At 41.8% G+C, this 13157-nt stretch overlaps 1 protein-coding gene across 1 annotated transcript in view; it reads left to right on the forward strand.

Annotated features, from left to right (window-relative positions):
* Positions 1 to 12551, forward strand: part of TTC27 (tetratricopeptide repeat domain 27) — a 176772-nt gene extending 164221 nt beyond the window's left edge. Inside the window, exons 17-20 of the mRNA XM_040496473.1 lie at positions 964 to 1161; positions 2447 to 2558; positions 7067 to 7167; positions 12313 to 12551. Of these exons, the coding sequence (XP_040352407.1) occupies positions 964 to 1161; positions 2447 to 2558; positions 7067 to 7167; positions 12313 to 12435 (534 nt within the window). The 3' untranslated portion in view covers positions 12436 to 12551. The remainder of the gene's footprint in view (positions 1 to 963; positions 1162 to 2446; positions 2559 to 7066; positions 7168 to 12312) is intronic.
* Positions 12552 to 13157: the final 606 nt, after the last annotated feature.

Raw genomic sequence — 13157 nt, forward strand, 5'->3', positions numbered from 1 at the left:
GTCTGTCTATAGTTCTTCACCCTACCCTGCTCCTATTCACACAGACACACCACTTCCTTACCCTTTACTGTTCCCTTCACACACACACACACACACACACACACACACACACACACTCTCAATCTCTCTCTTTCTCTCTCTTTCTCTCTCTTTCTTGCTCTTCCTTTTCTGACCTTTCTCCTCTCAAACATGTGCACTGCCACTCTCCATTTTTATTGGCGAGAAGGCTAAAAATTGTCTCCTGCCCATTGTCTCTTCATGTAGGTAAAGTGAGGAGATGGGATGTTGGGCCAATTGTCAGATCCTAGAGAAAGCAGAGTATTTTACTAATTTAGTATGCTTCATTTATACTTGATAGTAACTATTTTAATAGATAATCCATTTTAAAGCATGTTAATCCTTGAAATGTTTAAAAATGATCACTTGATAGTGCGTATTCATATAGTCTCTTCTGCCTTGTTACTTTCAGATTTAAAGTCATGAATGGGATTGTAATATGAATTTTATTACTTTCAGAATTAAAACTACACATTTGGGATTGTAGTGTGAATTTGCAGGTGGAGATCTTGTCCAAACAAGAAAGAAAAAACGCAATTAAACGTTCTCCTGTCCACTCTTTTGCTATATGCGATTCGGACCATGAGTCTGAGCTTACATTCCTAAAAGCTACAGGTGTCCATCAGATCATTCAGAGAGAGCACTCAGATTGAGAAGACAGAGGCATCGAACCTATGAAAGAAGAGCCCTCAAAGGAGCCCTAAAAGGGAGCACAGAGAGCTTGTCAGTATGTGATTCTAGAGAGTGGTTCAGGACTTTTATTTGTAAAAAGTGTAAAGGTGATATTCCACCAGGTCTCAAGGTTTTTCACCATCATTGTCATTGATGATGGTGATGGTAGCCCTTTGTTTTCTGTTATTATTTCGTTGTTTTTGGCTTACCCGTTTGTTCTGCGCATTTTTTAAGGTCCTTAAAATTCTGGTCAGGGCAGTGCTTGATGGGATGACTGATCGAAGTGGAGATGTTGCAACTGACCTCAAAGGAAAGCTGCGGGAGTTACTTGGCAGAGTGACTTCAAGAGTGACAAATGATGGAGAAATCTGGAGGCTGTATGCCCAACTGTATGGAAATGGGCAGAGTGAAAAGCCTGATGAAAATGAAAAGGTCAGTCCTCTTCCAGTCCTCCTGGGTGCTTGCCTTTTGCTTGAATTACGTGTGGGGCATCTGCTTTGATGGTTGGAAGCAGAGATAAATAGCTTGAAGGGGAAGATGGATATGCTCAGGTCTTCTGTCTTGATTCAGAATCTTTAACATAAGCACTTGGAATTGCGGGCAGGTTAAGACTCGTAAGCATTCATCTTTTCTCTTTTCATGGGTTTTTCTCACACGGTTGTTCTCTGCTTCCTGCAAAAGGCTCTGTCTGACTTGCTCCCCTGCTGGAGCTGCCTCAAGTAGCTGTCCACAGTATATACCCTGCAGCCCTTGCCCCAGGCCCCTTGCTGAAGACTCGGGTAGATGGGGCTCAAGGACAGAAGAGCGTTCAGATCTGAGACGGGGGCCATGGAAGGGAAAAAGAAAAAGGAACCAGATAAGAATATCAGAGGCGAGCTTTAAGTCTAAACATAAAATGCTTTACAAAGGTCGCCTGGCCCCTTTCTCAAAAGTGCGTTAGAACACCAGTTACACTCAAGTAATGCCTTTGGCTTAAGGGAGCCCCCAGGGTTTCCAAGGTTGAAATAATTGTTTTCTGTTCTTTTCAAAACATCCACAACAAATCAAATGTACTCCTTGCGTGAGTTTGGAATTTGCTGCAGTACAGCTAATCTGTGGGATGGTTAGCCATCTCTCCTCCCTCCGTCCACCCAGCTGGCTTCTGCCATTGCCTGTCTGCCCAGAGAACACATACTTACATGCACGCATGCACACACTCCTACCTGCCATCCTTCCATTTCTTCTTGAAGTATGAGGCCTTGCATATGTGGAATCAAGGGTAGTCTGAAGTCTCTCATCTGTGACTTCTTCCTCAAGATTCTGCAGGGATGGAGCTGTGAAAGTGTCTTAAACTTCTGTGAGTACACACACCTTTGAGTAATCCCATAGTCGTGCCCGGGTTCATGCCTCGTTTTCCAAACGGGGCTCATAAGCTGATAGCTACCGATGCTGAGGAAAGGTGTGCAAGCTTCTTCTAGATTTCCAAACCTGGCATTTCTGTTTTTCTCTTTGGAGGGAAATGTCTCTATCAGATACATCCCTTTGATTGCTTTTAATTGCTTATTGCTGTCGGGTGTGCATCTGTACCCCTTCTTTGATGAGAATAGTAAAGGCTGTGCTGCGTGACACAAACGCTCGTTTTTCAAGTTGGAATTAGTTCCATATGACTTCCAGGAAGCCTCGTTTGAAATGTGAATTACACTTGTTATTCTGAACGTTGTTCTTTCTCTGTCCTCAGGCGTTCCAGTATCTCTCCAAGGCATACAAGTGCGACACACAGTCCAGTTGTTGGGAGAAAGATATGACATCATTTAAGGAAGTGGTTCAGAACGCCTTAGGCCTCGCACATGGTATTTGATGTAATGTTCGGATATCCCTGCCATGCTTTAATGTATTTTTACATTTGTCAGAAGTATTTGTCAGAAGTGAAGTTCCATTACACATCATTTCAGATTATTTCATTGTATTGAAATTATTGTATTTGATTCAGCAGATCTTTATAAGACCAACTACCGTGTAGTAAGCACTTTGGAGTAATCTGAACAAATATAGGATAGAGCGGTCTGCGGGATAGAGGCTTGAATGCCGTCTGAGTGACAGGTGTTAGGAGCTTTCGGTACGTGAAGTATCTTCACAACTGTAGCCAACCTTCACAGCACATAGAGTCTACTTGTGGTTATCATGTAGCGGTAGGGAAATCTGTTAACATTTGCTGACTTCTTTATAAATGAAAATATTTATTATCAGAAATATGTAGATTCCTGGAGTACATAGCAACATACAAAAAGCTATGGCTTATACAAAAGAAACAAAAAATATCCTGTCCCTGCCTTTGGGAGATTTAGTGGGTGATATTTGAAGTGAGCGATAACCTTACGTATAAAGTTGTATGCCTGTTGGGCAAATATATTCCAGATAAAGGTTCCTTTTAATTATTTGCATAAAGAGAAATATACCGGATAAGTTAATAATACATTTCTATATTTATATTTGAACATGGGTGTGTGAGGCCCTGGAAAGGGAGTTCAAATAAAATAATGAAGCTACAGTGCTAAGAACTGGATCACAGGGACTATGATCCTATCCTAAAGTCTTCCTCCAACTTCTCCTGCAACTATTAATTACAGTAACTGGGGAGCCAACAAGGGACCATAAAAAAGGTAGATCCTTGAAACCAGGGAGACCTAAACTCCAGGACCAGCTCCACCACAAAGTTACTAGGTGACGTTGGGTAAATGACTTCTCTCTGAGCCTTAGTTCCCTCATCAGTACCATGGGGGTAATACCTACCTCTGATTGTTAGGAAGTAAATGAAAACATATTCAAAAACTTAACAGTATCCTACACATGGTTTAAATGTTAATCCCTTACGTTCTCACCTCAGCCCTGTTCCTCTGGGGTAGAGGATCTGAGCTGTATGATAAGGCATGCAGAACTAAAAAGAGAAAAATGAAGAACAAAAATAGCATTTAATATGTCTCTAAAGAAGTCACAGAACATTCTAACAGCTTAGAAATGGGTTTAGTTGATAATAATTCTACTTCTGGTCTTTGATATCCTTGACAAAAGGGATATAAATATCCAGTTTTCTGGGCTGCCTACCACTTGGCAGATCCAGTAGACGTGCTGATCTCTGTCTAGCTGAAGGTCAGAGTAGATAAGGTGGAGGTCATTGCTGGGAGACCCATGGAATGTGGCTACAGTTCATGTGGCTTGTGTTGGCCATGGTGGGTGGGCTTAGATGCAGTTCAGTTCTTGTGCCTTTGACCTTTGTGGATATAGTACCAGGTTTGGGAACCCCCATAGCCACGTGTATTATGTACATAATTATAGCAAGGTGCAATCTCCTTGGAAGAATTTATCTTATCTACTTCAAATTGCCAACCCTAAACATTTCTGTGAACAGCTAGCTTTGTAACAGTTAAAGCCAAGGTATTTTCTGTAATCACTAAGTGTTGCTATTGAACCTGTCAAGTATAAATACACAGGTTAAAGAAATAAGTGCTGCAGTAAAAAATCTTCATTTACATCTTAAAGTTGGTTTGAAACTATTTTGGACACTGTTTTTTCATCAGGGCAATACTGGGAGAAAAACAAGTGTTTATTCTTTTAAGTTCCCTTTGACTTTAATGATTTAGGTGTTGGTGCTCCGACAACATTTTAAGCATATTTTAGTGGATGCTCGGGTTTAGTTTCTGGTGATATTTTAGATTGATAAAGATAAATGTTTGCCTTTTCTTGTTGCTTTTTTTTTTTTAATTAAAAAAATATTTTTTAATGTTTATTTTATTTTGTAAGAGAGAGAGAGAGAGAGACAGAATGCGAGCAGGAGAGGTACAGAGAGAGAGGGAGACACAGAATCCAAAGCAGGCTCCAGGCTCTGAGCTGTCAGCACAGAGCCCAACATGGGGCTCGAACTCACGGACTGTGAGATCATGACCTGAGCCGAAGTCGGACGCTTAACCGACTGAGCCACCCAGGCGCCCCTCTTGTTGCTTTTGTATACCAATGCTCAGCTGAGGAATGAACTGGATTTCTATTCTATTCTGTTGCCCACCTTGCTCAGTTCTGAAAAGGCAATGTAACATTAAAAAAAAAAAATCCCCACAATTACTCCTTTGAGTTGCTATTTGTAAGAGTAGCTATGTACTTCAAAAGGCCGGAGAAGACATTACAGTGTCTACATAGGGTTTGAGACCTTTGAATAACAATGTTGTCATTCTGTGCCCCTTTGTATTGTTTGGGGGCTATTCATTTATAGCCTCCGCTCTTCTGCTTTCTGGGAAAGGGTGTGCAAAAGCTGGTTCTTTCTTTGCCATCCAGGAACTTTTAAAATAATAGTTATGGGGGCGCCTGGGTGGCTCAGTTGGTTAAGTGACCGACTTCGGCTCAGGTCATGATCTTGCAGTTTGTGAGTTCAAGCCCCGCGTCGGGCTCTGTGCTAACAGCTCAGAGCCTGAAGCCTGTTTTGGATTCTGTGTCTCCCCCTGTCTCTACCCCTCTCCTGCTCGTGCTCTGTGTCTCTCTGTCTCTCAATAATAAATAAACGTTTAAAAAAATAAAATAAAATAAAATAAAATAAAATAAAATAAAATAAAATAAAATAAAAAAAAATGATAGTTATGCATTTTAACTACAGTCTACCTGGAGGAAGCACTGCTGTCTTGGATTTGCTGATAATTTGAAACAGCATTGTATTTCTCTCTTTTTCTGGAGCTCTATCTTTATCTCTAGTGCCTGTTGGAAGTGGGATTGAGGAAGGGGTCTAATAGTGTTTGTCTTTTTGATCTACTTTTGTGTTTTTGTTGTTGTTGTTTACTTGTTTTGTTTTTCAGAATTAAAATAAGGATTTAAAAAAGAATCACAGGGGCGCCTGGGTGGCTCGGTCGGTTAAGTGTCTGACTCTTGATGTCAGTTGTGAGATCAAGCCCTGCACTGGGGCTCTGCTCTGGGTGTGGAGCCTTCTGAAGATTCTCTCTCTCTCTCCTTCTACCTTTCCCCCCTCGAGCTATCTCTCTCTCTCTCTCCCCCTCTCCCTCTCAACAACAACAACAACAACAACAATGACAAAAAGAATCACCGCTATTTCTGATCCGTTCCTAGGTATTTAACAGCCCACATACCTCAGCTATGGTAGTCAACTTTTCTTCTACTAAGGGACACAGACATCATAATCCTCACTATCTATCTCCAGGTTAACTGTGCCCTTTGAAGATGAGGTGAACATTGTTGATTACCATGCATTCTTTCAACTCTTAGCTGAGAAATGTCAAAGTTAAGTATTATTTTGAAATGAGAATGTCACACTTGGTTCTCACCAACCATGGAAGATATTAATTAATGATAAAACAGTTTTTGCCAGGCACAGGCAGTCTCCACCCAACGATCAGAGTTCACATGCAAGAAAGACGTCTATTTCCATTCCTGGTCTAAGATCTAGGGTACTAAGTAGACTTGCACTGTTGTACTGGTTAGTGTAGTTTTAAAACTGGATCTGGTTATGGGTCTGCTTATAGCAAGCATAATTTAGAAGAACAAACACAAGAACAAACCAGTGGGGAGATATCAGGTGCTGTATTTTTACAGAGCTCTTTACTGGTTCTTATAAAGCATGAATAGCCAGGCCTTCTGCTAGTGAGGGTTATGCTTTCTTGGTAATTTCACATTTTAGGAAGAAATGGGCTCCCCGGCTCACTGGAGGCAGAGTGGGGGCACATGGGCAACTCTGTTCTCTCCCTGCCCTTGCTGATGTCAGGTGCAACCCAAGATCCCCATTGCGGTCACCTCCCTGAATGCAAGCATATAGGTTGTGGAAATCACTCCTTCCAGAATGGTGATGGAAACCCTGAGTATGAAAAGGAGGTTAGGATTGAGCTGTCAGCACCTGTCATGTCGCTTCACTAGGCCGGTGTCATTGGCTACTGTGAGTCCCTTTTAAGGACTTGGTGCCCCGGGAAGCTACACTAAGATCTGCCACATCTGGTTTTGCCCTCTGTGGACACCTTGTGTTCAGTTAGATTTTGTCTCTTTTTGCCTGGTTTCATTAGTGTATGTCTGTATATGTTGTGTGTGTGTGTGTGTGTGTGTGTGTATCTGTGTTTAGGGTCTCTTCTTGATGATTTGTAACGTACCAAAAATCACCTATTTTCCTCAAAATTCTCCTTTTAGCAGTAAGTGTTAAGAAAGATAATAAGAATTGTGCACATAATTATTGTCCTTTTACCAAAATAAAGACTCTCCATGTAGAAATATTTGTAGAGTCTGTACTATAAAATCCTAATTAAGCAATTGTTTTTTGTACTTGTAAATTATCGTGACCGGTATTTAATGCATGTTTTCTCCGATGTGTATTTTTCAGTGGCTATGAAACACAGTCAACACAAATCCAGCCCCCAAGAGGCAGTACAGGTGCTCTCCTCAGTTCGACTCAATTTACAGGGCTTGGTATCTAAAGCAAAGGTAAGAGTGAAATGTCAATTCGTTTGAAGTGTCACAGGAAGAAGGTGTTAGTATGACCTGACCGCTCTGAAGTCGTCTTTTACACTGGGAGTAATTTTTTTTTTTTTTAATTTTTTTTTTCAACGTTTATTTATTTTTGGGACAGAGAGAGACAGAGCATGAACGGGGGAGGGGCAGAGAGAGAGGGAGACACAGAATTGGAAACAGGCTCCAGGCTCTGAGCCATCAGCCCAGAGCCTGACGCGAGGCTCGAACTCCCGGACCGCGAGATCGTGACCTGGCTGAAGTCGGACGCTTAACCGACTGCGCCACCCAGGCGCCCCTACACTGGGAGTAATTTTAGGCCCACGTGACATTTCAGATACCAGCCCCCAGGTGGTCCGTTGTCCTGGTGGCAGCATCATCGGCCTAATGGCTCAACTACCCTTCCTGGGTAACTCAGGAGTCTTTGAAATTAATATTTATAATCCAGCCCTACTGCATTCTTCAAGTTAAAGTAAAGGAATGCTCTTTTTTTTTTTTTTTTAATTTTTAAACATATTATTTATTTTTGAGAGGCAGAGAGAGCGTGAGCAGGGGAGAGGCAGAGACAGAGGGAGACACAGAATCCAAAGCAGGCTCCAGGCTCTGAGCTGTCAGCACAGAGCCTGATGCGGGGCTTGAACTCACGGAGTGCGAGATCGTGACCTCAGCCAAAGTCAGACAGACGCTTACCTGACTGAGCCACTCAGGTGCCCCAAAGCAATGCTCTTTTACTTAACCGTCGCTTTCCCCAAAGTGTGGCACATACGTTACTGATAGCACTTGGCTAAAGGTTTTTTTGTTTTTGTCTTTTTAAAAAATATTTATTTATTTTTGAGAGAGAGGAAGGGGAGGGACAGAGAGAGAAGGAGACAGAGGATCCACAGTAGGCTCTGGATCAAAGCAGAGCCCGATGTGGGGCTTGAACTCATGAACTGTGAGATTATGGCCTGAGCTGAAGTCAGATGCTCAACCAACTGAGACACCCAGGCACCCTAATTTTTTTTGATAATTAAAAACAATTTTTTTAATGTTTATTTATTTTTGAGAGAGAGAGAAAGAGCATGAGTGCCTAAACTTTTGATTTTAGTGTATATTTATTTCAGTGCATGCTAGAAAAAGTATAACTAGCACATCAAACCTACATTTTCATGAATATTATTGCTTATTTTTCATTTACAGTAGTATAATGTTTCCTTTAAAAAAAAAAAGACTTTTATATAAATTTAAAAAGTTCGGGGCACCTGGGTGGCTCAGTCAGTTAAGCATCCGACTTTGGCTCAGGTCATGATTTCAGTTAGTGGATTCGATCCCTGCGTCAGGCTCTGTGCTGACAGCTCAGAGCCTGGAGACTGATTCTGTATCTCCCTCTCCTTCTGCTCCTTTCCCATTCATGCTCTCTCTCTTTCTCTCTCAAAAATAAATAAACATTAAAAAAATTATTTGTTTAATTAAAAAAATTTAACTTTAAAAAGTTGAGTTAGAGACAGATATTAAGGAGGTAGTATATGGATTTCACAAACATTGTTAACTTAGGTGGGTGACTCAGGTTTGACAACTAAAACATATAAAATCCACAAATGCCACCTTATAAATGAGCACTTGGATAGAGACACCGAAGAGTCCCCGAGACAACTGGTTTGAAGCCTGGACTCTGAGTCTCTACCTGTGGTAGGTCAGGCATGGGGCGGAGCCTGGGAAATCTGCGTAGCCAGGTGTGGATTATACTTTTGGAAGCAAAATTTATTTTTTTTAAATTTTTTTTTTTAACATTTATTTATTTTTGAGACAGAGAGAGACAGAGCATGAACGGGGGAGGGGCAGAGAGAGAGGGAGACACAGAATCTGAAACAGGCTCCAGGCTCTGAGCAGTTAGCACAGAGCCCGATGTGGGGCTCGAACTCACATACCGCGAGATCGTGACCTGAGCCAAAGTCGGACGCTTAACCGACTGAGCCACCCAGGCGCCCCTGGAAGCAAAATTTAAAGGCATATAACTTGTAACACAATTCAGTGCTTTCTCTTCTCATTTTTTTTTTTAATGTTTATTCTTGAGAGAGAGAAAGAGACAGAGCGTGAGCGAGGGCGAGACAGAGAGAGAGGGAGACACAGAATCCGAAGCAGGCTCCAGGCTCTGAGTTGTCAGCACAGAGCCCAACGGGGCGCTCGAACTCGTGAACCACGAGCTCATGACCTGAGTCAAAGTCAGACCCTTAACTGACTGAGCCACCCAGGCACCCCTCTCTTCTCATTTTTACTCATCTTCACTTTTTAATCGTGGTTTGCAAACGAATCCTAACGCTTCTGAGAGTGAGTCTGTGTGTGGCAAGTGAAAGTCACTTCTGGACACGTGTAAAACCCTTCCCAGAGTTTGCCTGCCTTTTTATCAATTTGATCTTTTCAGATGAGGACATCATTTTTGCCTATTTAGATTAGTAACTTGTTTACTATCCTTTTAGTCTGCAAGCTGGAACCAAGTTCCTATAATCTACCAGGAGGAACTGTACTCCCACCTGTCTTGGTGGCATAACTTCAGTTTTGTGTCTTTCAGAAAGCAGCATGATCTCTCAAAAAAAGTCAGGGTAGCAAACTTTCCTGTGACTTTCCTTCTCAGATCAGGAGCGTGGTTTCCTGGTTGGGTTAGATCACTTACCTACCCGTGATTATTTCCTCAGGATACACTCTACTAGTTCCCTTCTCTCTGTGCAAAGCTTTTTCTTATGAGTTATTAATTGCATATAAATCTATACTTACATACTTAAATAGTCTTGTCTGTACAGAGACTGCCTATCCTCCTGTATTGTGGAAGATGCCCAAACATTGAAGATAAGGCCTCAGATGGGGCATCTGGGTGGCTCGGTTTGTTAAGAGTCTGACTTCAGCTCAGGTCATGATCTCGCAGACCCTGAGTTCGAGCCCCACAATGGACTGTCTGCTGTCAGCACAGAGCCCACTTTGGATCCTTGTTCCGCTGTCTCTCTGCCCCTCTCCTGCTCACGTCCTCTCTCGCTCCCTCAAAATAAATAAAACATTAAAAAAGAAAAGAAAAGAAGGACTCAGAGCATCATCTATGTTTAGATTCTGTTCTCATTAGATCCTAAGGGGTTATCCAAAAATGGGAAAAAATTGCCTCCCAATGCCTCCTTTGAAGCACATTTTTTTTGCTGTAAAATTTGGGAGTCTGGTTTTATAGTAGATCAGATGCCCTTCCTGTTTTTTTCTTTTTTTAACAAATTGGTTTGCAAAGCTGAATTGTAGTCCCAAAAACACTTTTTGAGAGCACCTTAAATAGTGAAAATGGAATAGGATAGCTCTGATCTTTTCTTGCCAGGCCAGGGACTTCATAGAAATAAAAGCTCCGAGAACCTAGAGACTCACCTGACCTCGTCCCGTCTGTGCTCCCCCAGGATGGAGCGACTCTCCACCCCTTAGCACATTGTCACTGTGCAGATTTGCTCCAGAGGGCATGGAGCTGTTGGGGGAAATGCTGGACAGCCTGGACACAGAACAGATTTTATCACTTACGTGCTTAGGGATCCTCAGCAAATAATTCATTCTTTCTAAGCCTCGATTTCTATCTGCTTCCTCCTGAGTTCATAGGGGAGTGATGCAGATTCATGATGATTTGCAAGCACTGTGATTCTTAGTAAAAATCAAATGTGCTGTGTGAGTCCAGGTTATTTTCCTAAAAGGTGTTTTCTCTGTCAATCACATTGTAACGTTCTTATGTCAGTCTGTTATGAAATGCTGTACACAATGTGACTACACGGTAATGTGACAAATCTTTACTAAACATTTACGAAGTCCTGCATTTGAGTGAATGCTCTCGGCTCCAAAAATCACTGTGTGAAACTCTAAGCTTGTCCCAGTGATGATACTATCCCTCAAAACATCTTTGGGCCTCCCTCTTTAGAATTCTGTCAGAACATTTGTCATGTGATATATGGTAGTGATAGTAAATAGTCCCACAGTCATGGTAAATTCACTTTTTGTAAACAGGTCAGCTAGTCAAGTCTGATGAAGAAGGTAGATAGTGTGCTGGGGCGTCTGGGTGGCTCATTTGGTTAAGCGTCTGACTCGTGGGTTCGTGGGTTCAAGCCCATGTCTGTCTCTGCACTGGCAGTGCAGAGTCTGTTTGGGATTCTCTTTCTGCCCCTCTCTTTCTGCCCTTCTCCCTGCTCTCTCTCTCTCTCAAAATAATAATAATAAAAAAAGATAGTATGCTGAGTAAATTACATTTCTGATCAACACACACACCCACACACACACATACACACACAGTGGTCATAAAATCCCAAAGCTAATTTTTTTAGGTGCCTGTCTTGCCTCAGCAGGCAGTTCCTAACAGAGGCTTTCCAAAATGTCTCAGCCACGATGGCATGACCTATGTTGCAATATACCTCCCAAGGCAATTCCTTTTATAGGAGGAGAGAGCACATTTATTTTTATTTTAATATGCTGGGATTCTTTGCTTTTACCAAATCTTGATAATCTTTGTGACCCCTGAGTCCTATGCCATAATTAACTTTTAAATAACATAAAGGCAGGGGGGTGCCTGGGTGGCTCAGTTGGTTAAGTGTCTGACTTCGGCTGAGGTCATGTTCTCATAGTTCGTGGGTTTGAGCCCTGCCTCACGCTCTGTGCTGACAGCTCAGTCTGGAGCCTGCTTCAGATTCTGTGTCACCCTCTCTCTCTGCTCACGCTCTATCTCTCTCTCTGTCAAAAATAAATAAACATTAAAAAAATAACGTAAAGGGTATGATTTGTATGAACTTGAATATAAAATGTGTTTGTTTTGTTTGTATACACAATGAATAGATTTGTTTTGTTGAATGAAAAATCCAGAAACCATCCTGTGACATCAAAATGAATAACCGATATTCAGGGCAGCCGTTCTGAAGAGCAGAGCTCATTTGAATTTACAGGTTCAGGCACGTTTTTGATGCCTGGCTCAGTTTTGCAGCTTGTGCGTTTCCAGGATGGTGAACAGAACAAACCCTACCATTGCTGCCGTCATATGGTATTATTATATACAGGGAATTTGACTTCTCTGCTCTGTACCTATCTTAGTTTAAAGAGATTTGTCATTGTTTTGATAGTTCTCCTTTGTTCTTTATATTGCAGCAACTTTTCACAGATGCAGCGAGTGGAGAGATTTCCAGGGAGCTCGCTGATGAAATGGTAGCTATGGACGCCCTAGTAATTGAGCTACAAGGCCTTAGCAACGAGTTTCGAAATCAGTATTGACCATCCTGGGAACACTTTCTGGAAAAGGAGCTCTCACCTTCTGAGTTTCTCTCATACCTATGTATCTGAAACACAAGATACTGATTTTTTAAAATAAATTTCTCTTTTATGGCTAACATTTTTGTTTTGTGATTTTTCCAAATGTTTGAGCTTTCTGAAGTACGTTAAAAGTTCCCTGTTTCTTTAGGCTTAGTTACAGTTGAATTCAGCATCTTTATCATTCTTGAGGTGTTTCTGCACAAAGAGCGAACAAATTGTAGTTTTCTCTTTAGCATAGGGTTTATTCTCTCTTGGCCTAAAATGATATAGGTCATCGTTTGGAAAAACTTAGTCTATACCGGGAAGAAAATACCACACACTACAAATTTGTAGAATCGTTAGATCGGCTGCTTTATTATTCAGAAGTGGTAAAAGGGTAGATTGAGTGACAGAAACCTTTTTCCTTCTTGAGATTTCGTATTTGTGTCTGAAAAATAAAGACTTGGCTAAATTAGAAATGTGGGGGGGCGCCTGGGTGGCGCAGTCGGTTAAGCGTCCAACTTCAGCCAGGTCACGATCTCGCGGTCCGTGAGTTCGAGCCCCGCATCAGGCTCTGGGCTGATGGCTCGGAGCCTGGAGCCTGTTTCCGATTCTGTGTCTCCCTCTCTCTCTGCCCCTCCCCCGTTCATGCTCTGTCTCTCTCTGTCCGAAAAATAAATAAAAAACGTTGAAAAAAAAAATAA

The sequence above is a fragment of the Herpailurus yagouaroundi genome, unplaced genomic scaffold (assembly GCF_014898765.1).
Source record: "Herpailurus yagouaroundi ecotype Mexico unplaced genomic scaffold, PumYag 188, whole genome shotgun sequence".
NCBI lineage: Eukaryota > Metazoa > Chordata > Mammalia > Carnivora > Felidae > Herpailurus > Herpailurus yagouaroundi.